At 41.1% G+C, this 27,738-nt stretch overlaps 1 protein-coding gene across 1 annotated transcript in view; it reads right to left on the bottom strand.

The window, feature by feature from the left end:
- fbln2 (fibulin 2) overlaps nt 1–24,866 on the bottom strand; it is an 82,045-nt gene extending 57,179 nt beyond the window's left edge. Inside the window, exons 1-2 of the mRNA XM_062052743.1 lie at nt 24,845–24,866; nt 8,575–9,648 (exon numbers count right to left, since the gene is read on the bottom strand). Coding sequence (XP_061908727.1) covers nt 8,575–9,637 — 1,063 coding nt within the window. The 5' untranslated portion in view covers nt 9,638–9,648; nt 24,845–24,866. The remainder of the gene's footprint in view (nt 1–8,574; nt 9,649–24,844) is intronic.
- Between the last annotated feature and the right edge of the window lie 2,872 nt (nt 24,867–27,738).

Raw genomic sequence — 27,738 nt, 5'->3', positions numbered from 1 at the left:
TTACTACCGTTTATGTTGACAACAGATTACTACTGTTTAAGTTGACAACTGGTTACTACTGTTTATGTCGACAACTGGTTACTATCTTTTATGTTGACAACTGGCTACTACCGTTTATGTTGACAACTGGTTACCACTGTCTATGTTGACAACTGGTGACTCCTGATTACATTGTCAACTGGTTACTACGTTGATGTTAACAACTGGTTACTGCCGTTTAGGTTGACAACTGATTACTACTGTTTAAGTTGACAACTGGTTACTACTGTTTATGTTGACAACTGGTTACTACCGTTTATGTTGACAACAGATTACTACTGTTTAAGTTGACAACTGGTTACTACTGTTTATGTCGACAACTGGTTACTATCTTTTATGTTGACAACTGGCTACTACCGTTTATGTTGACAACTGGTTACCACTGTCTATGTTGACAACTGGTTACTCCTGATTACATTGTCAACTGGTTACTACGTTGATGTTAACAACTGGTTACTGCCGTTTAAGTTGACAACTGATTACTACTGTTTAAGTTGACAACTGGTTACTACTGTTAATGTTGACAACTGGTTACTACTGTTTATGTTGACAACTGGTTACTACCGTTTATGTTGACAACAGATTACTACTGTTTAAGTTGACAACTGGTTACTACTGTTTATGTCGACAACTAGTTACTATCTTTTATGTTGACAACTGGCTACTACCGTTTATGTTGACAACTGGTTACTACTGTCTATGTTGACAACTGGATACTCCTGATTACGTTGTCAACTGGTTACTACGTTGATGTTAACAACTGGTTACTACCGTTTATGTTGACAACTGGTTACTACTGTCTATGTTGACAACTGGTTACTCCTGATTACGTTGTCAACTGGTTACTATGTTGATTTTAACAACTGGTTACTACCGTTTATGTTGACAACTGGTTACTACTGTCTATGTTGACAACTGGGTACTCCTGATTACGTTGTCAACTGGTTACTACGTTGATGTTAACAACTGGTTACTACCGTTTATGTCGACAACTGGTTACTACTGTCTATGTTGACAACTGGTTACTCCTGATTACGTTGTCAACTGGTTACTACGTTGATGTTAACAACTGGTTACTGCCGTTTATGTTGACAACTGATTACTACTGTTTAAGTTGACAACTGGTTACTACTGTTAATGTTGACAACTGGTTACTACTGTTTATGTTGACAACTGGTTACTACCGTTTATGTTGAGAACAGATTACTACTGTTTAAGTTGACAACTGGTTACTACTGTTTATGTCGACAACTGGTTACTATCTTTTATGTTGACAACTGGCTACTACCGTTTATGTTGACAACTGGTTACCACTGTCTATGTTGACAACTGGTTACTCCTGATTACATTGTCAACTGGTTACTACGTTGATGTTAACAACTGGTTACTGCCGTTTAGGTTGACAAATGATTACTACTGTTTAAGTTGACAACTGGTTACTACTGTTAATGTTGACAACTGGTTACTACTGTTTATGTTGACAACTGGTTACTACTGTTTATGTTGACAACAGATTACTACTGTTTAAGTTGACAACTGGTTACTACTGTTTATGTCGACAACTAGTTACTATCTTTTATGTTGACAACTGGCTACTACCGTTTATGTTGACAACTGGTTACTACTGTCTATGTTGACAACTGGATACTCCTGATTACGTTGTCAACTGGTTACTACGTTGATGTTAACAACTGGTTACTACCGTTTATGTTGACAACTGGTTACTACTGTCTATGTTGACAACTGGTTACTCCTGATTACGTTGTCAACTGGTTACTACGTTGATGTTAACAACTGGTTACTACCGTTTATGTCGACAACTGGTTACTACTGTCTATGTTGACAACTGGTTACTCCTGATTACGTTGTCAACTGGTTACTACGTTGATGTTAACAACTGGTTACTACCGTTTATGTTGACAACTGGTTACCACTGTCTATGTTGACAACTGGTTACTACTGCTTGCGCTGTCAACTGGTTACTACATTTATGTTAACAACTGGTTACTACCGTTTATGTTGACAACTGGTTACTACTGTTTATGTTGACAACTGGTTACTCCTGATTACGTTGTCAACTGGTTACTACGTTGATGTTAACAACTGGTTACTACCGTTTATGTTGACAACTGGTTACTACTGTCTATGTTGACAACTGGTTACTACTGCTTACGCTGTCCACTGGTTACTACATTTATGTTAACAACTGGTTACTACCGTTTATGTTGACAACTGGTTACTACTGTTTATGTTGACAACTGGTTACTCCTGATTACGTTGTCAACTGGTTACTACGTTGATGTTAACAACTGGTTACTACCGTTTATGTTGACAACCGGTTACCACTGTCTATGTTGACAACTGGTTACTACTGCTTACGTTGTCAACTGGTTACTACATTTATGTTAACAACTGGTTACTACCATTTATGTTGACAACTGGTTACTACTGTTTATGTTAATAACTGGTTACTACCGTTTATGTTGACAACTGGTTAGTACTGTTTATGTTGACAATTAGTTACTACCGTTTATGTTGACAACTGATTACTACTGTTTAAGTTGACAACTGGTTACTGCCATTTATGTTGATAACTGGTTACTACCGTTTCCATCTACAACTGGTTACTATATTCTATGTTGACAACTGGTTACTATCGTTTGTGTTGATAACTAGTTACTACCGTTTAGGTTGACAACTAGTTACTACAATTTATGTTGACAACCGTTTACTACTGTTTATGTTGACAACTGGTTACTACCGTTTACGTTGACAACTGGTTAATACCGTTGATGTTGATAACTAGTTACTAACGTTTACGTTGACAACTGGTTACTAACATTTACATTGACACCTGGTTACTATTGTTTATGTTGATAACTGGGTACTATCGTTTACGTTTACAACCGGTTACCACCGTTTATGATGACCACCGGTTACTGCTGTTTATGTTGACAAGTGGTTACTACATTTATGTTGACAACTAGTTAAAATGTTTATTTTGACAACTGGTTACTACCTTCTATGTTGACAACTGGTTACTACATTTATGTTGACAACCGGTTACTACCTTTTATGTTGACAACTGGTTACTACTGTTTATGTTGACAACTGGTTACTACTGATTACGTTGTCAACTGGTTACTACGTTGATGTTAATAACTGGTTACTACCGTTTATGTTGACAACTGGTTACTACTGTTTATGTTGACAACTGGTTACTACTGATTACGTTGTCAACTGGTTACTATGTTGATGTTAATAACTGGTTACTACCGTTTATGTTGACAACTGGTTAGTAGTGTTTATGTTGACAATTAGTTACTACCGTTTATGTTGACAACTGATTACTACTGTTTAAGTTGACAACTAGTTACTGCCATTTATGTTGACAACTGGTTACTACCGTTTCCATCTACAACTGGTTACTATCTTTTATGTTGACAACTGGTTACTATCGTTTATGTTGATAACTAGTTACTACCGTTTAGATTGACAACTAGTTACTACAATTTATGTTGACAACCGTTTACTACTGTTTATGTTGACAACTGGTTACTAACGTTTATGTTGACAACTGGTTACTACCGTTTACGTTGACAACTGGTTAATACCGTTGATGTTGACAACTAGTTACTAACGTTTACGTTGACAACTGGTTACTAACGTTTACGTTGACAACTGGTTACTATTGTTTATGTTGATAACTGGGTACTATCGTTTACGTTTACAACCGGTTACCACCGTTTATGATGACCACTGGTTACTGCTGTTTATGTTGACAACTGGTTACTACATTTATGTTGACAACCGGTTACTACCGTTTATGTTGACAACTGGTTAGTACTGTTTATGTTGACAATTAGTTACTACCGTTTATGTTGACAACTGATTACTACTGTTTAAGTTGACAACTGGTTACTGCCATTTATGTTGATAACTGGTTACTACCGTTTCCATCTACAACTGGTTACTATCTTTTAGGTTGACAACTGGTTACTATCGTTTATGTTGATAACTAGTTACCACCGTTTAGGTTGACAACTAGTTACTACAATTTATGTTGACAACCGTTTACTACTGTTTATGTTGACAACTGGTTACTACCGTTTACGTTGACAACTGGTTAATACCGTTGATGTTGACAACTAGTTACTAACGTTTATGTTGACAACTGGTTACTAACATTTACGTTGACAACTGGTTACTATTGTTTATGTTGATAACTGGGTACTATCGTTTACGTTTACAACCGGTTACCACCGTTTATGATGACCACTGGTTACTGCTGTTTATGTTGACAAGTGGTTACTACATTTATGTTGACAACTAGTTAAAATGTTTATTTTGACAACTGGTTACTACCTTCTATGTTGACAACTGGTTACTACATTTATGTTGACAACCGGTTACTACCTTTTATGTTGACAACTGGTTACTACTGTTTATGTTGACAACTGGTTACTACTGATTACGTTGTCAACTGGTTACTACGTTGATGTTAATAACTGGTTACTACCGTTTATGTTGACAACTGGTTACTACTGTTTATGTTGACAACTGGTTACTACTGATTACGTTGTCAACTGGTTACTATGTTGATGTTAATAACTGGTTACTACCGTTTATGTTGACAACTGGTTAGTAGTGTTTATGTTGACAATTAGTTACTACCGTTTATGTTGACAACTGATTACTACTGTTTAAGTTGACAACTGGTTACTGCCATTTATGTTGACAACTGGTTACTACCGTTTCCATCTACAACTGGTTACTATCTTTTATGTTGACAACTGGTTACTATCGTTTATGTTGATAACTAGTTACTACCGTTTAGATTGACAACTAGTTACTACAATTTATGTTGACAACCGTTTACTACTGTTTATGTTGACAACTGGTTACTAACGTTTATGTTGACAACTGGTTACTACCGTTTACGTTGACAACTGGTTAATACCGTTGATGTTGACAACTAGTTACTAACGTTTACGTTGACAACTGGTTACTAACATTTACGTTGACAACTGGTTACTATTGTTTATGTTGATAACTGGGTACTATCGTTTACGTTTACAACCGGTTACCACCGTTTATGATGACCACCGGTTACTGCTGTTTATGTTGACAAGTGGTTACTACATTTATGTTGACAACTAGTTAAAATGTTTATTTTGACAACTGGTTACTACCTTCTATGTTGACAACTGGTTACTACATTTATGTTGACAACCGGTTACTACCTTTTATGTTGACAACTGGTTACTACTGTTTATGTTGACAACTGGTTACTACTGATTACATTGTCAACTGGTTACTATGTTGATGTTAATAACTGGTTACTACCGTTTATGTTGACAACTGGTTACTACTGTTTATGTTGACAACTGGTTACTACTGATTACGTTGTCAACTGGTTACTATGTTGATGTTAATAACTGGTTACTACCGTTTATGTTGACAACTGGTTAGTACTGTTTATGTTGACAATTAGTTACTACCGTTTATGTTGACAACTAATTACTACTGTTTAGGTTGACAACTGGTTACTGCCATTTATGTTGACAACTGGTTACTACCGTTTCCATCTACAACTGGTTACTATCTTTTATGTTGACAACTGGTTACTATTGTTTATGTTGATAACTAGTTACTACCGTTTAGATTGACAACTAGTTACTACAATTTATGTTGACAACCGTTTACTACTGTTTATGTTGACAACTGGTTACTAACGTTTATGTTGACAACTGGTTACTACCGTTTACGTTGACAACTGGTTAATACCGTTGATGTTGACAACTAGTTACTAATGTTTATGTTGACAACTGGTTACTAACGTTTACGTTGACAACTGGTTACTATTGTTTATGTTGATAACTGGGTACTATCGTTTACGTTTACAACCGGTTACCACCGTTTATGATGACCACTGGTTACTGCTGTTTATGTTGACAAGTGGTTAATACATTTATGTTGACAACTAGTTAAAATGTTTATTTTGACAACTGGTTACTACCTTCTATGTTGACAACTGGTTACTACATTTATGTTGACAACCGGTTACTACTTTTTATGTTGACAACTGGTTACTACTGTTTATGTTGACAACTGGTTACTATTGTTTATGATGTCAACTGTTTACTACCGTTTATAATTCACTCCACAAAAAGTTCTCACAGTGAAGCAGATATCTATAAGAAACAACGTAAACATCAATAATTGGTATGTATGTAGATATATGTGTGTGTGTGTGTGTGCGTGTGTGTGTGTGTGTGTATATATATATATATATATATATATATATATATATATATATATATATATATATATATATATATATATATATATATATATATATATATATATATATATATATATCAGTGACGTGCAGTCACTAGAGGCAGGTGAGGCGGGGCCTCACCTGCCATCATGGAAAGAAAAAAAATGTAAAAAGAAAAAAAAAATGTTTCATTGTTATATGTATTCAGTGATTATACTATAAAGTTATTTTCCATTTAACTTCACCAGTTTTAGATTCTTTTTATTCAAAATCGCTGAATTTTCACATTTGCCGTTCAAATACTGAGAAGAGACTTGTGGTGATCAGCAGCCAGTTGAGGCACGTCACTCAGTTGTGCCTCACATGGATTGCGGACTCGGCTAACTGCTGGCCTGCTGTGCAGTGAGACCGTATTGCTATATGAATTATATTATACATTTCCATAGTTTAGTTAGCTGAGGTATATAATGTACAGTGTATTTTGTCAACAACTGTATGTGTGTAAAGTATTTCTTGTGCTGAGCAATCATAAAACTGCTGCAAAGACGCACTGTGGGAGGCTCGCAGTAACCCCGCCTCCTTGTGCCGGCTAAAGCACCCCCGCCGCAGAATGCACCCCGGGCCCCGACGGGAGCGCCACACCAACCAAAGCCCACACCCAAACCCTCCACGTGCAAGACCGAATCCCCCCCAAAAAAGTCACTTAACAAGAAGCCAAAAAGTGCAAAAACAACAATGCTCGCGCCGGAGGAGCCGCGAACGACCGCAGGGCCACAATATTAGGTACACCTGCAGACTGCAGCACGGATGTCATATTTCATTCATTCACAACTCTTCCAACATGAACACCACTGTTCCCGCACTTACAAGTAAAGGTAAGACCATAATAACGTTTTTTTTATTAAATGTGCTTTTTTGTGTGCTACAGTTTGTAAGTGTAAAGTTAAAGTTAAGTTAAAGTACCAATGATTGTCACACACACACTAGGTGTGGTGAAATGTGTCCTCTGCATTTGACCCATCCCCTTGATCACCGCCTGGGAGGTGAGGGGAGCAGTGGGCAACAGCGGCGCCGCGCCCGGGAATAATTTTTGGTGATTTAACCCCCAATTCCAACCCTTGATGCTGAGTGCCAAGCAGGGAAGAATGCTGGTATGAGCTTTTAAACATAACCCGTTAACTGCTGCCAATCAAATGGTGAATAAGATACTCTTTAGGGTTCATATGTTTGTAAATCTGACTGTGATGAAGTCAGTGCCTCACCAGCCATGAACCTCACCGCACGTCACTGATATATACATATATATATATATATATATATATATATATATATATATATATATATATATATATATATATATATATATATATATATATATATATATATATGTACTGTAGATATATACATATGTATGTATGTATATGTGTGTATACATATATATATACATATGTATGTGTGGGAAAAAATCACAAGACTATTTCATCTCTACAGGCCTGTTTCATGAGGGGTTTCCTCAATCCTGAGGATTGAGGAAACCCCTCATGAAACAGGCCTGTAGAGATGAAATAGTCTTGTGATTTTTTCCCACACATACAAATAACGCTCTACCACGGTATCGAGCACTATTTTTTGGATAATCTAATTAAGACATATATATATATATATGCACGTATGTATATGTATGTATGTATATGTGCGTAAATATATATATATATATGTATGTATATGTGCGTAAATATATATATATATATATATATGTACGTATGTATATGTATGTATGTATATGTGCGTATATATATATATGTATGTATATGTGCGTAAATATATATATATATATATATATATATATATATATAAAAATATATATATGTATATGTATGTATGTATATGTGCATATATATATATATATATATATATATATGTATATATATATATATAAAAATATATATATGTATATGTATGTATGTATATGTGCATATATATATATATATATATATATATATATATATATATATATATATATATATATATATATATATATATATATATATATATATACATATATACACATATATATATATATATATATATATATATATATATATATATATATATATATATATATATATATATATATATATATATATATATATATATTTATATATATATATATATATATATTGTCCCTGCTGGCCTCCATAGATGATCACACAGTATTTCAAAGTTTTCCATCAACATTTTGAACTCCTTACCTTCATGGACATCCTGAGTCTGGTAGTTGGAGAAGTTCTGAGGTTGTTTTGAGGTCTGGTCTTCATCCTTCCTCATCCTGTCTGCAGGTCTGCTGGTGGGCTGGAACTGGACTGAGGGATCCAAGCTGAGTTCTTCTTGATCAGGAGTCCTCTGGTGGTCCTCAGATGATTTGTTCCTCTGGTCTGAGTGTTTCCGTGTCAAGTCTTCAGCTCCCTCATGTTCTCCGGGCTTCTCTTCCCGTTCTACTGCCGGATCCAAGGTGACCTCATCCTCGCTCATCTTTTCCAAGGTTTTTTGCGAGCCCCTCGGCTGGCTTGTCCTGTCCTCGCTGGAGGCGGAGCTTGACTGAGGCGGAGCTTCAGTCGCTGGAAACAGACTCTGGGCGGTAGAAGGAGTCAGCTCGGGCTGAGAGTAGTCGTAGTCGTCCGTGCCAAAACCGGCCGGACCTGGCTGGTACGGGGCCAGGGTGTTAGAGTCGTTGCTGTGCTCATGAGCACTACGGCGCTCGCAGCCGGGAACGGGCGAGCACATCAACTTGCCGCCTTCGTTGGGACAGTGGCAGACCTGACAGCGGTCCAGCCGGAAGGTGTGTCCCGCGTCGTAGGTCTTGTCGCCATGGCGACAGCCCACGCGCCCACACTGCGGACAGCCGTCGGCCGGCTGCAGGATGTGGATGCAGTTGTGGGAGACTTGGGGACACTCGATGAAGCGGCAACTGATCTTCCCGCCTCCCTCGGGACAAACACACTCCGTGCTGCCAAAGTCCACCAGGTAGGACTGGCCCTCAGGGACTTTCCCTTGGCCGAAGCCTGCCCGCACGCAGTCGTAGAACTGGTAGCCCTCGCAGGTGCATCCGGTCTGGGCGCAGGTGGGACAGCAGGCGTCCGGCTCCATCACCGATTCCAGGCAGTGCTGCACCGGAGGACACTCCACACCTGTGCAGTCCTTCTGGCTGGCGGCCATCTGCAGGGCCAGCAGCACGCAACACGCACGCAGCACCCGTCTTTGTGCGCTCATTTTGGCTGCACCCAGCAACAAAACCTCTCTGGTCAGCTTCCGCATGAAAAGGGTTCCTGTCGGAAAGAAAAAAGGATCGTCAACATGAATATGTGCTTTTATACTATCTTATATTTTTATATACATTTTTTTGTCATTTTTATATCTTTTTATACTACCTTATATATTTTATATATTAGTGACATGTTTATATCGCATACTACTTCATACATTAGTGACATGTTTTAATCCCAGTCCTGCAGAGTGTTTACTTGTGTGGGATATCATGTGCGATACAAGCAGTCCTGCAGCGTGTTTACTTGTGTGTAATATCATGTGCAATATAAGCAGTCCTGCGGCGTGTTTACTTGTGTGTGATATCATGTGCGATAAAATCAATCTTGCAGCGTGTTTATTTGTGTGTGATATCATGTGTGATACAATCAGTCTTGCAGCATGTTTACTTGTGTGTGATATCATGTGCAATGAAATCAGTCCTGCAGCCTGTTTCCTAGTGTGTGATATCATGTGCAATACAAGAAGTCCTGTAGTGTGTTTACTTGTGTGTGATATCATGTGCAATGAAATCAGTCTTGCAGCATGTTTACTTGTGTGTGATATCATGTGCGATACAATCAGTCCTGCACCGTGTTTATTTGTGTGTGATATCATGTGCAAGGAAATCAATCTTGCAGTGAGTTTACTTGTGTGTGATATAATGTGCGATACAAGCAGTCCTGCAGAGTGTTTACTTATGTGTAATATCATGTGCAATATAAGCAGTCCTGCGGCGTGTTTACTTGTGTGTAATATCATGTGCGATACAAGAAGTCCTGCAGCGTGTTAACTTGTGTGTGATATCATGTGCGATTAAAATCAGTCTTGCAGCATGTTTACTTGTGTGTGATATCATGTGCGATACAATCAGTCCTACGGCCTGTTTACTTGTGTGTGATATCATGTGCAATACAATTAGTCCTGCAGCGTGTTTGTTTGTGTGTGATATCATGTGCAATGAAATCAATCTTGCAGTGAGTTTACTTGTGTGTGATATCATGTGCGATACAAGCAGTCCTGCAGAGTGTTTACTTGTGTGTGATATCATGTGCAATGAAATCAGTCTTGCAGCCTGTTTCCTAGTGTGTGATATCATGTGCAATACAAGAAGTCCTGTAGTGTGTTTACTTGTGTGTGATATCATGTGCAATGAAATCAGTCTTGCAGCATGTTTACTTGTGTGTGATATCATGTGCGATACAATCAGTCCTGCACCGTGTTTATTTGTGTGTGATATCATGTGCAATGAAATCAATTTTGCAGTGAGTTTACTTGTGTGTGATATCATGTGCGATACAAGAAATCCTGCAGCGTGTTTACTTGTGTGTGATATCATGTGCGATTAAAATCAGTCTTGCAGCATGTTTACTTGTGTGTGATATCATGTGCGATACAATCAGTCCTACGGCCTGTTTACTTGTGTGTGATATCATGTGCAATACAATTAGTCCTGCAGCGTGTTTGTTTGTGTGTGATATCAAGTGCGATGAAATCAGTCTTGCAGCATGTTTACTTGTGTGTGATATCATGTGCGATACAATCAGTCCTACGGCCTGTTTACTTTTGTGTGATATCATGTGCGATACAATTAGTCCTGCAGCGTGTTTATTTGTGTGTGATATCATGTGCGATGAAATCAATCTTGCAGCTTGTTTACTTGTGTGGGATATCATGTGCGATACAAGCAGTCCTGCAGAGTGTTCACTTGTGTGTGATATTATGTGCAATACAAGAAGTCCTGCAGTGTGTTTACTTGTGGGAGATATCAATCGATCAATCAATCAATGTTTATTTATATAGCCCTAAATCACAAGTGTCTCAAAGGGCTGAATCATGTGCGATACAATCCGTCCTGCGGCCTGTTTACTTGTGTGTGATATCATGTGCGATACAATCAGTCTTGCAGCATGTTTACTTGTGTGTGATATCATGTGCGATGAAATCAGTCCTGCAGCCTGTTTCCTTGTGTGTGATATTATGTGCAATACAAGAAGTCCTGTAGTGTGTTTACTTGTGTGTGATATCATGTGCAATGAAGTCCGTCTTGCAGCATGTTTACTTGTGTGTAATATCATGTGCAATATAAGCAGTCCTGCGGCGTGTTTACTTGTGTGTGATATCATGTGCGATACAATCAGTCCTGCAGCGTGTTTATTTGTGTGTGATATCATGTGCGATGAAATCAGTCTTGCAGCATGTTTACTTGTGTGTGATATCATGTGCGATACAATCAGTCCTGCAGCCTGTTTCCTTGTGTGTGATATCATGTGCAATACAAGAAGTCCTGTAGTGTGTTTACTTGTGTGTGATATCATGTGCAATGAAATCAGTCTTGCAGCATGTTTACTTGTGTGTGATATCATGTGCGATACAATCAGTCCTACGGCCTGTTTACTTGTGTGTGGTATCATGTGCGATATAAGCAGTCATGTGGCGTGTTTACTTGTGTGTGATATCATGTGCGATACAATCAGCCCTGCAGTGTGTTTATTTGTGTGTGATATCATGTGCGATGAAATCAGTCCTGCAGCGTGTTTACTTTTGTGTGATATCATGTGCCATACAAGCAGTCCTGCAGTGTGTTTACTTGTGTGTGATATCATGTGCGATGAAATCAGTCCTGCAGCGTGTTTAGTTGTGTGTGATATCATGTGCGATATAAGTGGTCCTGCGGCGTGTTTACTTGTGTGTTATATCATGTGTTACACAATCAGTCCTGTGGTGTGTTTACTTGTGTGTGATATCATGTGCGATACAAGCAGTCCTGCAGTGTGTTTACTTGTGTGTGATATCATGTGCAATACAAGCAGTCTTGCAGAGTGTTTACTTGTGTGTGATATCATGTGCAATGTAAGCAGTGTTTTCTTGTGCGAAGCTGGACAGCCAGCTAACATATAAATGTCCTCCGTTGACCTCACATTTTCTTCTATTTGACTTAAAGACCTACTGAAACCCACTACTACCGACCACGCAGTCTGATAGTTTATATATCAATGATGAAATCTTAACATTATAACACATGCCAATACGGCCGGGTTAACTTATAAAGTGACATTTTAAATTTGCCGCTAAACTTCCGGTTCGAAACGCCTCTGAGGATGACGTATGCGCGTGACGTAGCCCGGCGAACACGGGTATGCCTTCCACATTGAAGCCAATACGAAAAAGCTCTGTTTTCATTTCATAATTCCACAGTATTCTGGACATCTGTGTTCGTGAATCTGTTGCAATCATGTTCATTGCATTATGGAGAAAGAAGCTGAGCAAGCAAAGAAGAAAGTTGTCGGTGCGAAATGGACGTATTTTTCGAACGTAGTCAGCAACAACAGTACACAGCCGGCGCTTCTTTGTTTACATTCCCGAAAGATGCAGTCAAGATGGAAGAACTCGGATAACAGAGACTCTAACCAGGAGGACTTTTGACTTCGATACACAGACGCCTGTAGAGAACTGGGACAACACAGACTCTTACCAGGATTACTTTGATTTGGATGACAAAGACGCAGACGTGCTACTGTGAGTATGCAGCTTTGGCTTCTAAACATTTGATCGCTTGACCGTATGTGCGCAACTTTTTTTTGCGTATGTACGTAACTTTTTTAAAATATATAAGCTTTATGAACCTTGGGTTAGGTGAACGGTCTTTTGGGCTGAGTGCTTGTGTGTGTTGATCAGGTGTTTGAATTGTATTGGCGTGTTCTATGGAGCTAGGAGCTAGCATAGGAGCTAGGAGCTAGCATAACAAACACGCAGGTGTTTTTATGCAGGATTAATTTGTGGCATATTAAATATAAGCCTGGTTGTGTTGTGGCTAATAGAGTAAATATATGTCTTGTGTTTATTTACTGTTGTAGTCATTCCCAGCTGAATACCAGGTACCGTGAGTATGCAGCCTTGGCTGCTAAACATTTGATAGCTTGACCGTATGTGCGCGTCACGTACGTAACTTTTTAAAAATATATAAGCTTTATGAACCTTGGGTTAGGTGAACGGTCTTTTGGGCTGAGTGATTGTGTGTGTTGATCAGGTGTTTGAATTGTATTGGCGTGTTCTATGGAGCTAGGAGCTAGCAGAGGAGCTAGCATAACAAACACGTAGGTGTTTTTATGCAGGATTAATTTGTGGCATATTAAATATAAGCCTGGTTGTGTTGTGGCTAATAGAGTATATATATGTCTTGTGTTTATTTACTGTTGTAGTCATTCCCAGCTGAATATCAGGTCACCCCCGGCTCTCACAGCATCTTCCCTATCTGAATAGCTTCAACTCCCCACTAGTCCTTCACTTGCACTTTACTCATCCACAAATCTTTCATCCTCGCTCAAATTAATGGGGAAATTGTCGCTTTCTCGGTCCGAATCTCTCTCACTTCATGCGGCCATCATTGTAAACAATAGGGAACTTTGCGTATATGTTCAACTGACTACGTCACGCTACTTCCGGTAGGGGCAAGCCTTTTTTTTTATCAGATACCAAAAGTTGCAATCTTTATCGTCGTTGTTCTATACTAAATCCTTTCAGCAAAAATATGGCAATATCGCGAAATGATCAAGTATGACACATAGAATAGATCTGCTATCCCCGTTTAAATAAAAAAAATTAATTTCAGTAGGCCTTTAAGTCATTTACAAAAGGTATACATGCTAGACTAAAGGCAGCTACACAACAGCTAAGCACACAATAGCACACAGACATAGGTAATAAGTGTCTTTCATTCATTAATATCCTAGAAAGTGATCAAGTTGAACCAGGACACTCTAATGTTTCCATTACAAATAAAAATCAAAACCATGTGAAGATGTTTCCTTCCAAAGTTGATTTGAGGAAGACATCAGTTGGCTTTTATCTTGTGTTTGTGCTTTCTTTGCATGGCTACAACAGACTTGGGACTCGTTGCATCCGATGGGAGCTGTAAAAACATCAATCAAATATCAGCCTGACTAAAGAGTTGTTGACATTTTCAACAAGCTGTTGGTTTCCACGGAGACCAGATCTTTCTGAAGGTAACAGATGGTCGACACACGCCACAAACTCATTTGTTTATTGACCTTGGACGTGTGGAGACAACAAGCAACGTTTCGAAGCAGGAAACTTTCAAACTTTTACTATCTTGAACGTTGTGTTTATGTGAGCCGGTCATAACTTTTCATTCGACAGAAAAGCACTTGTCATAAATGGGAGACGAACACAAACGCCGCGTGTGAAGTCCTCCATCAATGATGTCTTTGTGCGCCGCTCCATTCCTTCAGAGGATGTCCCTTGCAGAGCACATGACCTCACACGTGTCTGCCGCCAACACAACAGCCACAGTCAGACTAAGTCACTTAGGGAGTTAACCACTAACATGCTCTCAACACGCCAACAAGTCAGCCACAGGCAGACTAAGTCACTTAAAGGGAGTTAACCACCAACATGATGTCAACAGCCACAGTCAGACTAAGTCACTTAGGGAGTTAACCACCAACATGATGTCAACAGCCACAGTCAGACTAAGTCACTTAGGGAGTTAACCACTAACATGCTTTCAACACGCCAACAAGTCAGCCACAGGCAGACTAAGTCACTTAAAGGGAGTTAGAGGGAGTTAACCACCAACATGATGTCAACAGCCACAGTCAGACTAAGTCACTTAGGGAGTTAACCACCAACATGCTGTCAACAGCCACAGTCAGACTAAGTCACTTAGGGAGTTAACCACCAACATGCTGTCAACAGCCACAGTCAGACTAAGTCACTTAGGGAGTTAACCACCAACATGCTGTCAACAGCCACAGTCAGACTAAGTCACTTAGGGAGTTAACCACCAACATTCTGTCAACAGCCACAGTCAGACTAAGTCACTTAGGGAGTTAACCACTAACATGCTCTCAACACGCCAACAAGTCAGCCACAGGCAGACTAAGTCACTTAAAGGGAGTTAGAGGGAGTTAACCACCAACATGATGTCAACAGCCACAGTCAGACTAAGTCACTTAGGGAGTTAACCACCAACATGCTGTCAACAGCCACAGTCAGACTAAGTCACTTAGGGAGTTAACCACCAACATGCTGTCAACAGCCACAGTCAGACTAAGTCACTTAGGGAGTTAACCACCAACATTCTGTCAACAGCCACAGTCAGACTAAGTCACTTAGGGAGTTAACCACCAACATGCTGTCAACAGCCACAGTCAGACTAAGTCACTTAGGGAGTTAACCACCAACATGCTGTCAACAGCCACAGTCAGACTAAGTCACTTAGGGAGTTAACCACTAACATGCTCTCAACACGCCAACAAGTCAGCCACAGGCAGACTAAGTCACTTAAAGGGAGTTAACCACCAACATGATGTCAACAGCCACAGTCAGACTAAGTCACTTAGGGAGTTAACCACCAACATGCTGTCAACAGCCACAGTCAGACTAAGTCACTTAGGGAGTTAACCACTAACATGCTTTCAACACGCCAACAAGTCAGCCACAGGCAGACTAAGTCACTTAAAGGGAGTTAGAGGGAGTTAACCACCAACATGATGTCAACAGCCTCAGTCAGACTAAGTCACTTAGGGAGTTAACCACTAACATGCTGTCAACAGCCACAGTCAGACTAAGTCACTTAGGGAGTTAACCACCAACATGATGTCAACAACCACAGTCAGACTAAGTCACTTAGGGAGTTAACCACCAACATGATGTCAACAGCCACAGTCAGACTAAGTCACTTAGGGAGTTAACCACCAACATGATGTCAACAGCCACAGTCAGACTAAGTCACTTAGGGAGTTAACCACTAACATGCTGTCAACAGCCACAGTCAGACTAAGTCACTTAGGGAGTTAACCACCAACATGATGTCAACAGCCACAGTCAGACTAAGTCACTTAGGGAGTTAACCACTAACATGCTGTCAACACGCCAACAAGTCAGCCACAGGCCGACTAAGTCACTTAGGGAGTTAACCACTAACATGCTCTCAACACGCCAACAAGTCAGCCACAGGCAGACTAAGTCACTTAAAGGGAGTTAGAGGGAGTTAACCACCAACATGCTGTCAACAGCCACAGTCAGACTTAGTCACTTAGGGAGTTAACCACCAACATGCTGTCAACAGCCACAGTCAGACTAAGTCACTTAGGGAGTTAACCACCAACATGCTGTCAACAGCCACAGTCAGACTAAGTCACTTAGGGAGTTAACCACCAACATGCTGTCAACAGCCACAGTCAGACTAAGTCACTTAGGGAGTTAACCACCAACATGCTGTCAACAGCCACAGTCAGACTAAGTCACTTAGGGAGTTAACCACCAACATGCTGTCAACAGCCACAGTCAGACTAAGTCACTTAGGGAGTTAACCACCAACATGCTGTCAACAGCCACAGTTAGACTAAGTCACTTACAGAGTTAACCAACAACATGCTCTCAACATGCCAACAAGTCAGACTTAGTCTCTTAGGGGGTTAACCACCAACATGCTGTCAACAGCCACAGTTAGACTAAGTCACTTAGGGAGTTAACCACCAACATGCTGTCAACAGCCACAGTCAGACTAAGTCACTTAGGGAGTTAACCACCAACATGCTGTCAACAGCCACAGTCAGACTAAGTCACTTAGGGAGTTAACCACCAACATGCTGTCAACATGCCAACAAGTCAGCCACAGTCAGACTAAGTCACTTAGGGAGTTAACCACCAACATGCTGTCAACAGCCACAGTCAGACTAAGTCACTTAGGGAGTTAACCACCAACATGCTGTCAACAGCCACAGTTAGACTAAGTCACTTACAGAGTTAACCAACAACATGCTCTCAACATGCCAACAAGTCAGACTTAGTCACTTAGGGAGTTAACCACCAACATGCTGTGAACAGCCACAGTCAGACTAAGTCACTTAGGGAGTTAACCACTAACATGCTGTCAACACGCCAACAAGTCGGCCACAGTCAGACAAAGTCACTTAGGGAGTTAACCACCAACATGCTCTCAACATGCCAACAAGTCAGACTAAGTCACTTAAAGGGAGTTAGAGGGTGTTAACCACCAACATGCTCTCAACAGCCACAGTTAGACTAAGTCACTTACAGAGTTAACCACCAACATGCTCTCAACACGCCAACAAGTCAGCCACAGTCAGACTAAGTCACTTAAAGGGAGTTAACCACCAACATGCTGTCAACAGCCACAGTCAGACTAAGTCACTTAGGGAGTTAACCACTAACATGCTCTCAACACGCCAACAAGTCGGCCACAGTCAGACAAAGTCACTTAGGGAGTTAACCACCAACATGCTCTCAACATGCCAACAAGTCAGACTAAGTCACTTAAAGGGAATTAGAGGGAGTTAACCACCAACATGCTCTCAACAGCCACAGTTAGACTAAGTCACTTACAGAGTTAACCACCAACATGCTCTCAACACGCCAACAAGTCAGCCACAGTCAGACTAAGTCACTTAAAGGGAGTTAACCACCAACATGCTGTCAACAGCCACAGTCAGACTAAGTCACTTAGGGAGTTAACCACTAACATGCTCTCAACACGCCAACAAGTCGGCCACAGTCAGAATAAGTCACTTAGGGAGTTAACCACCAACATGCTGTCAACAGCCACAGTCAGACTAAGTCACTTAGGGAGTTAACCACCAACATGCTCTCAACATGCCAACAAGTCGGCCACAGTCAGACTAAGTCACTTAAAGGGAGTTAGAGGAAGTTAACCACCAACATGCTCTCAACAGCCACAGTTAGACTAAGTCACTTACAGAGTTAACCAACAACATGCTCTCAACATGCCAACAAGTCAGACTAAGTCACTTAAAGAGAGTTAGAGGGAGTTAACCACCAACATGCTGTCAACAGCCACAGTCAGACTAAGTCACTTAGGGAGTTAACCACTAACATGTTCTCGGCCACAGTCAGACAAAGTCACTTAGGGAGTTAACCACCAACATGCCAACAAGTCAGACTAAGTCACTTAAAGGGAGTTAGAGGGAGTTAACCACCAACATGCTCTCAACAGCCACAGTTAGACTAAGTCACTTACAGAGTTAACCACCAACATGCTCTCAACACGCCAACAAGTCAGCCACAGTCAGACTAAGTCACTTAAAGGGAGTTAACCACCAACATGCTGTCAACAGCCACAGTCAGACTAAGTCACTTAGGGAGTTAACCACCAACATGCTCTCAACACGCCAACAAGTCGGCCACAGTCAGAATAAGTCACTTAGGGAGTTAACCACCAACATGCTGTCAACAGCCACAGTCAGACTAAGTCACTTAGGGAGTTAACCACCAACATGCTCTCAACATGCCAACAAGTCAGCCACTGTCAGACTAAGTCACTTAAAGGGAGTTAGAGGAAGTTAACCACCAACATGCTCTCAACAGCCACAGTTGGACTAAGTCACTTACAGAGTTAACCAACAACATGCTCTCAACATGCCAACAAGTCAGACTAAGTCACTTAAAGAGAGTTAGAGGGAGTTAACCACCAACATGCTGTCAACAGCCACAGTCAGACTAAGTCACTTAGGGAGTTAACCACCAACATGCTCTCAACACGCCAACAGTCACTTAAAGGGAGTTAACAACCAACATGCCCTCAACAGCCACAGTCAGACTAAGTCACTTATAAGGAGTTAGAGGAAGTTAACCACAAACATGCTTTCAACACGTCAACAAGTCAGCCACAGACAGACTAAGTCACTTAAAGGGAGTTAACCACCAACATGCCCTCAACAGCCACAGTCATTTTGGGAGTTAACAATCTCTCAATACGCCAACAAGTCAGCCACAGTCAGACTAAGTAGCTTAAAGTCACTTAAATTGAGTTAAAGGGAGGAAACCACTAACATGCTCTCAGCAGCCACAGTCATACTAAGTCACTTAGGGAGTTAACATGCTCTTAACATGCCAACAAGTCAGCCACAGTCAGACTAAGTCACTTAAAGTGAGTTAGAGGGAGTTAACCACCAACATGCTGTCAACAGCCACAGTCAGAGTAAGTCACTTAGGGAGTTAACCACTAACATGCTCTCAACAGCCACAGTCAGAGTAAGTCACTTAGGGAGTTAACCACTAACATGCTCTCAACATGCCAACAAATCAGCCACAGTCAGACTAAGTCACTTAAAGTGAGTTAGAGGGAGTTAACCACCAACATGCTCTCAACAGCCACAGTCAGAGTAAGTCACTTACTAGGAGTTAGAGAGAGTTAACCACCAACATGCGCTCAACACGCCAACAAGTCAAACTAAGTCACTTAAAGGGAGTTAGAGGGAGTTAACCACCAACATGCTCTCAACACACCAACATGTCAGCCACAGTCTGACTAAGTCACTTAAAGGGAGTTAGAGGGAGTTAACCACCAACATCCTCTCAACAGCCACATTCAGACTAAGTCCCTTACAGGGAGTTATAGGGAGTTAACCACCAACATGCTCTCAACACGCCAACAAGTCAGACTAAGTCACTTAAAGGGAGTTAGAGGGAGTTAACCACCAACATGCTGTCAACAGCCACAGTCAGACTAAGTCACTTAGGGAGTTAACCACCAACATGCTCTCAACACGCCAACAGTCACTTAAAGGGAGTTAGAGGGAGTTAACCACCAACATGCCCTCAACAGCCACAGTCAGACTAAGTCGCTTAGGGAGTTAACCACCAACATGCTCTCAACACGCCAACAGTCCCTTAAAGGGAGTTAGAGGGAGTTAACCACAAACGTGCTCTCAACACGTCAACAAGTCAGCCACAGACAGACAAAGTCACTTAAAAGGAGTTAGAGGGGGTTAACAACCAACATGCTGTCAACAGCCACAGTCAGACTAAGTCACTTAGGGAGTTAACCAACAACATGCTCTCAACACGCCAACAAGTCAGCCACAATCAGACTAAGTCACTTAAAGGGAGTTAGAGGGAGTTAACCACCAACATGCTGTGAACAGCCACAGTCAGACTAAGTTACTTAGGGAGTTAACCACCAACATGCTTACAACATGCCAACAAGTCAGCCACAGTCAGACTAAGTCACTTAAAGTGAGTTAGAGGGAGTTAACCACCAACATGCTCTCAACAGCCACAGTCAGGCTAAGTCACGTTGGGAGTTAACAAGCTCTCAATATGCCAACAAGTCAGCCACAGTCAGACTAAGTCACTTAGGGAGTTAACCACCAACATGCTGTCAACACGCCAAAAAGTCAGCCACAGTCAGACTAAGTCACTTAAAGGAAGTTAGAGGGAGTTAACCACCAACATGCTCTCAACAGCCACAGTCAGACTAAGTCACTTAGGGAGTTAACATGCTCTCAATACGCCAACAAGTCAGCCACTTACCAGGAGTTAGAGGGAGTTAACCACCGACATGCTCTCAACACGCCAAGATGTCAGCCACAGTCTGACTAAGTCACTTAAAGGGAGTTAGAGGGAGTTAACCATCAACATGCTCTCAACAGCCACAGTCAGACTAAGTCACTTAGGGAGTTAACATGCTCTCAATACGCCAACAAGTCAACCACTTACTAGGAGTTAGAGGGAGTTAACCACTGACATGCTCTCAACACGCCAATATGTCAGCCACAGTCTGACTAAGTCACTTAAAAGGAGTTAGAGGGAGTTAACCACCAACATGCTCTAAACAGCCACATTCAGACTAAGTCGCTTACAGGGAGTTATAGGGAGTTAACCACCAACATGCTTTCAACACGCCAACAAGTCAGCCACAGTCAGACTAAGTCACTTAAAGGGAGTTAGAGGGAGTTAACCACCAACATGCTCTCAACAGCCACAGTCAGACTAAGTCACTTAGGGAGTTAACATGCTTTCAATATGCCAACAAGTCAGCCACTTACTAGGAGTTAGAGGGAGTTAACCACCGACATGCTCTCAACACGCCAACATGTCAGCCACAGTCTGACTAAGTCACTTAAAGGGAGTTAGAGGGAGTTAACCACCAACATGCTCTCAACAGCCACATTCAGACTAAGTCGCTTACAGGGAGTTATAGGGAGTTAACCACCAACATGCTTTCAACACACCAACAAGTCAGTTACAGTCAGACTAAGTCCCTTACAGGGAGTTAACCACCAACATGCTCTCAACAGCCACAATCAGACTACATCACTTATAGGGAGTTAGAGAGAGTTAACGAACAACATGCTCTCAACAGCCACAGTCAGACTAAGTCACTTAAAGTCAGTTAGAGGAAGTTAAGGGGAGTTAACCACCAACATGCTCTCAACAAGTCAGCCACAGTGAGACTAAGTCACTTAAAGGGAGTTAGAGGGAGTTAAAGGGAGTTAGAGGGAGTTAAAGGGAGTCAACCAACAACATGTTCTCGACATGTCAACAAGTCAGCCACAGACAGACTAAGTCACTTAAAGGGAGTTAGAGGGTGTTAACCACCAACATGCTTTCAACATGCCAACAAGTCAGCCACATTTAGACTAAGTCACTTAAAAGGAGTTAGAGGGAGTTAAAGAGTTTAACCACAAACGTGTTCTCAACACGTCAACAACTCAGCCACAGACAGACTAAGTCACTTAAAGGGAGTTAGTGGGAGTTAGAGAGAGTTAATCACCAACATGCTCTCAACAGCCACAGTCAGACTAAGTCTCTTAAAGGGAGTTAGAGGGAGTTAACCACCAGCATGCTCTCAACAGCCACAGTCAGACTAAGTCACTTGTAGGGAGTTAGAGGGAGTTAATCACCAACATGCTCTCAACAGCCACAGTCAGACTACGTCACTTACACGGAGTTAGAGGGAGTTAATCACCAACATGCTCTCAATAGCCACAATCAGACTAAGTCACTTACAGGGAGTTAGAGGGAGTTAATCACCAACATGCTCTCAACAGCCACAGTCAGACTAAGTCACTTACAGGGAGATAGAGGGAGTTCCGAGTTAATCACCAACATGCTCTCAACAGCCACAGTCAGACTACATCACTTATAGGGAGTTAGAGAGAGTTAACGAACAACATGCTCTCAACAGCCACAGTCAGACTAAGTCACTTAAAGTCAGTTAGAGGGAGTTAAGGGGAGTTAACCACCAACATGCTCTCAACAAGTCAGCCACAGTGAGACTAAGTCACTTAAAGGGAGTTAGAGGTAGTTAGAGGGAGTTAAAGGGAGTCAACCAACAACATGTTCTCAACATGTCAACAAGTCAGCCACAGACAGACTAAGTCACTTAAAGGGAGTTAGAGGGAGTTAACCACCAACATGCTTTCAACATTCCAACAAGTCAGCCACATTTAGACTAAGTCACTTAAAAGGAGCTAGAGGGAGTTAAAGAGTTTAACCACAAACTTGTTCTCAACACGTCAACAACTCAGCCACAGACAGACTAAGTCACTTAAAGGGAGTTAGTGGGAGTTAGAGGGAGTTAACCAACAACATGCTCTCAACAGCCACATTTAGACTAAGTCACTTACAGGGAGTTAGAGGGAGTTAGAGAGAGTTAACCACCAACATGTCTTAACACGCCAACAAGTCAGCCACAGTCAGAGTAAGTCACTTAGAGGGAGTTAACCACCAACATGCCCTCAACAGCCACAGTCAGACTAAGTCACTTATAAGGAGTTAGAGGGAGTTAACCACCAACAGGCTCTCAACATGTCAACAAGTCAGCCATAGACAGATTAAGTCACTTAAAGGAAGTTAACCAACAACATGTTCTCAACACGTCAATACGTCAGCCACAGCCAGACAAAGTCACTTAAAGGGAGTTACAGGGAGTTAAAGGGAGTTAAGTGTTTTAAAGTGAGTTAAAGTTAGTTAAAGGGAAGGAAAGGGATTTAAGTGTTATAAAGGGAGTTTAAATATAGTTAAAGTTAGTTAAAGGGAGTGAAAGGGAGTTAAGTGTTTTAAAGGGAGTTAAAGTTAGTTAAAGGGAGTGAACATGAGTTAACATGTTTTAAAGATAGTTAAAGCTAGTTAAAGTAAGTAAAAGGGAGTTAACCACCAAGATGCTCTCAACACACCACGCTTCTGGAAGAGTCCCCAGGCGGCTCAAGCTCAAAGTCGCTTAAAGGGAGTGAGAGTGAGTTAAGGGTTTTAAAGTGAGTTAAAGTTAGTTAAAGGGAGTGAAAGGGAGTTAATTGTTTTAAAAGGAGTTAAAGAGAGTTAAAGGGAGTTAAAGGGAGGTAGGTGTTTTAAAGGGAGTTAAAGAAAGGCGTTAAATTGAGTTAAAGTGAGTTAAAAGGAGTTAAAGGGAGTTACATGTTTTAAAGGGGGTCACAGGGAGTTAAACTGAGTTAAAGGGAGTCAAAATGAGACAAAGGGAGTTAAAGTGAGTTAAGAGTTTTAAAGGGAGCTAAGGAAAAATAAAGTGATTTAAAGTGTTTTACAGTGACTTAGTTAAAGGGAGTGAAAGGGAGTTAACATGAGACAAAGGTAGTTAAAGTAAGTTAAATGGAGTTAAGCGTTTCAAACGGAGTTAAAGGGAGTTAAAGTGAGACAAGTGTTTTAAAGGGAGTTACATGGAATTAAAGTGAGTTTAAGTGAGATAAAAAGAGTTAAAGGGAGTTTAAGTGAGTTAAGAGGATCAAAGTGAGTTAAAATGTGTTAAAGTAAGTTAAAAAGAGTTAAAAGTGAGTTAAGTGGGTCAAAGTGTTTTAAAGAGTGTTTAGGTGAGTTAAAGTGAGCTAAAGTGTTTGACGGGAGTTAAAGTAAGTGTTGTGAGTTAAAGTTTTTAAAGTTATATTTAAGTGAGTTAAGTGACTTAAAGTGAGTTGAATTGTTTTGAAGAGAGTTAAAGTGAGTTAATATGAGTTCAAGTGTTCAAAGTGAGTTAAAATGTGTACCGTAATTTAAAGTGTGTGAAGTGAGTTCAAGTGAGTTAGGTGAGTTAATTTGTTTGAAGTGAGTTAAAATAAGTTAAAGTGAGTATAAGTTAATTGAGTTAAATAGTTTTAAGTGAGTTAAACTCAGCAATAGAGAGTTAAAGTGAGTTAAATGAGTTAAAGGGAGTTTTGAGTTTTGCTTTGCTAGGGGCTAAAAGCTGACCCCTTACCCTTAAGAGCTGCACATTTCTCACACACACACACACACACACACACACACACACACACACACACACACACACACACACACACACACGTGCAAACATTGTTTTGCTTTTTTTCAGTATTAAACACAGGAAATAATGCGCGACATGTTTTTGTCCACAAGGAAGGAGAAAGTGTAACTTTACACAAAAAGACGATACAGTTTGAAATGTGATCTTTTTCCTACCTTGATGTCAGCGTCGCTGTGCTGCTGCAAGAAACATGAGCGTAAAAATGGGCTCCCTCCTTTTTATGAGGGAGGAGAGGAGGAGAGAAAGAGCGAGAGAGAGGGGGGGAGAGAGAGAGAGAAAGAGAGAGAAGGAGAGAGTGAGAAACAACAGTTCTACTTTCATTCATTCACTGAAATATCTATTAATGAATTAACTTCTTAATTGTTCGTATTTGGTTAGTTTGATTCTCAGTCATGACTTAGTTGAAGAATAACAAGTTATGGAATGACATCATGTTGATACAAATAACTAATAATAACACACAATAAATATGTCCATGTTCATGTGAATGTTGTCTGTCTATCTGTGTTGGCCCTGCGATGAGGTGGCGACTTGTCCAGGGTGCACCCCGCCTTCCGCCCATGTGCAGCAGAGATAGGCTCCAGCAACCCCCCGCGACCCCGAACGGGACAAGCGGTATAAAATGGACGGATGGAGAGACATCAAAGTCCTCTGATGGAACATGATGCAATATTTACTACCAACGATGACACATCCATCCCATAGTCCAAGTTTCATAGAGAAGAGTGGAAATAAAAGTGACTACTATACTTTTCGTATTCGGATGAAAAATGGGGGCCAATCGAAGGCAGATGTGTGACTCGTGAAGTCATGCGGTAATTATTCAGAAGATGCACGTGGCCGAGGGCCAGGCTAATCCCTGGACAGCGTGTCGTCATTGTGCAATGGAAACAGGCCACGCCCATTGGATGCGTGATGTCACCAAGACGACATCACACACAAACTTGGGATTGTTGTGACAATAAACTGTGGCCTCATTTCACTACTTAATGTTAACCGTGGAACATGTCTAATATTAGTGCATTATTATAATATTACACCGAGTGTGCATTAAATACACAACTAACAAAAGTGAAGTTTGTTGACCTTCATAATTAAATATGATGAGATAATTGTCATTAAGCGGTAGTATCAATATTTTATAAGTGATGTAAAGTTTGTATTTACTATGAATTAATCATATATTGTACAAAACCCAAAACCGGTGAAAATGGCATATTGTGTAATTCGTAAATAAAAACAGAATACAATTATTTGCAAATCCTTTTCAACTTATATTCAATTGAATGGACTGCAAAGACAAGATATTTACGGTTCGAACTGAGAAACGTAATTTTATTTGCAAATAATCCTTAACTTAAAATTTAATGGCAGCAACACATTGCAAAAAAGGGGCATTTTTACCACTGTGTTACATGGCCTTTCCTTTTAACAACACTCAGTAAACGTTTGGGAACTGAGGAGGCACATTTTTGAAGCTTTTCAGGTGGAATTCTTTCCCATTCTTCCCATTCAGCTTAAGTTGTTCAACAGGCCGTTGTGGTATTTTACCCTTCATAATGCGCCACACATTTTCAATGGGAGACAGGTCTGGACTACAGGCAGGCCAGTCTAGTACCCGCACTCTTTTACTATGAGGCCACGTTGATGTAACACGTGGCTTGGCATTGTCTTGCTGAAATAAGCAGGGGCGTCCATGATAACGTTGCTTAGATGGCAACATATGTTGCTCCAAAACCTGTATGTACCTTTCAGCATTAACGGTGCCTTCACAGATGTTTAGTTACCCATGTCTTGGGCACTAATACACCCCCATACCATCACAGATGCTGGCTTTTCAACTTTGCACCTATAACAATCCGGATGGTTCTTTTCCACAGATTCCAAAAACAATTTGAAATGTGGACTCGTCAGACGACGGAACAATTTTTACATCAGTCCATCTTGGGGCGTCATGGGTAGAGCGGCCGTGCCAGAAACCTAAGGGTTGCGAGTTCGCTCCCCGCTTCTTACCATCCAAACCGCTGCCGTTGTGTCCTTGGGCAGGTCACTTCACCCTTGCCCCCAGTGCCGCTCACACTGGTTGATGAATTATAGGTGGTGGTCGGAGGGGCCGTTGCCGCAAACTGGCAGCCACGCTTCCATTAGTCTACCTTAGGGCAGCTGTGGCTACGAAAGTAGCTTACCACCACCTGGTGTGAATGAATGATGGGTTCTCACTTCTCTGTGAAGAGCTTTGAGTGTCTAGAAAAGCGCTATATAAATCTAATCCATTATTATTACTATCTTAGATGAGCTCGGGCCCAGCGAAGCCAGCGGCGTTTCTGGGTGTTGTTGATAAATGGCTTTGGCTTTGCATAGTAGAGTTTTAACTTGCACTTACAGATGTAGCGACCAACTGTAGTTACTGACAGTGGTTTTCTGAAGTGTCCCTGAGCCCATGTGGCGATATCCTTTACACACTGATGTCACTTTTTGATGCAGTACCGCCTGAGGGATCCAAGGTCACAGGCTTTGTCGCTTACATGCAGTGATTTCTCCAGATTCTCTGAACCTTTTGATGATATTACGGACCGTAGATGGTGAAATCCCTAAATTCCTTGCAATAGCTGGTTGAGAAATGTTCTTAAACTGTTCAACATTTTGCTCACGCATTTGTTGACAAAGTGGTGACCCTCGCCCCATCCTTGTTTGTGAATGACTGAGCATCTAATAGAAGCTGCTTTTATACCCAATCATGGCACCCACCTGTTCCCACTTTGCCTATTCACCTGTGGGATGTTCCAAATAAGTGTTTGATGAGCATTCCTCAACTTTATCAGTCTGTTTTGCCACTTGTGCCAGCTTTTTTTGAAACATGTTTGTCACGGCGCGGTCTCGGACCCACAATTCTCCCGTAGCAAGATCCAACACTCTGTCTGGCAGCGTGCCAGGACATGCCCCCCTGCCCCCCCCCCCCCCCAACACGCGCCAAGCGCTTCACGCCCGCGCTCCACCGCAGCTGCAGATTGTCAGCGATCAGCGCACCTGGCAGCAATCAGGAGGACAG

Source organism: Entelurus aequoreus, linkage group LG07, assembly GCF_033978785.1.
Source record: "Entelurus aequoreus isolate RoL-2023_Sb linkage group LG07, RoL_Eaeq_v1.1, whole genome shotgun sequence".
Taxonomy (NCBI): domain Eukaryota; kingdom Metazoa; phylum Chordata; class Actinopteri; order Syngnathiformes; family Syngnathidae; genus Entelurus; species Entelurus aequoreus.
This window is presented reverse-complemented; position numbering and strand designations above follow the sequence as displayed.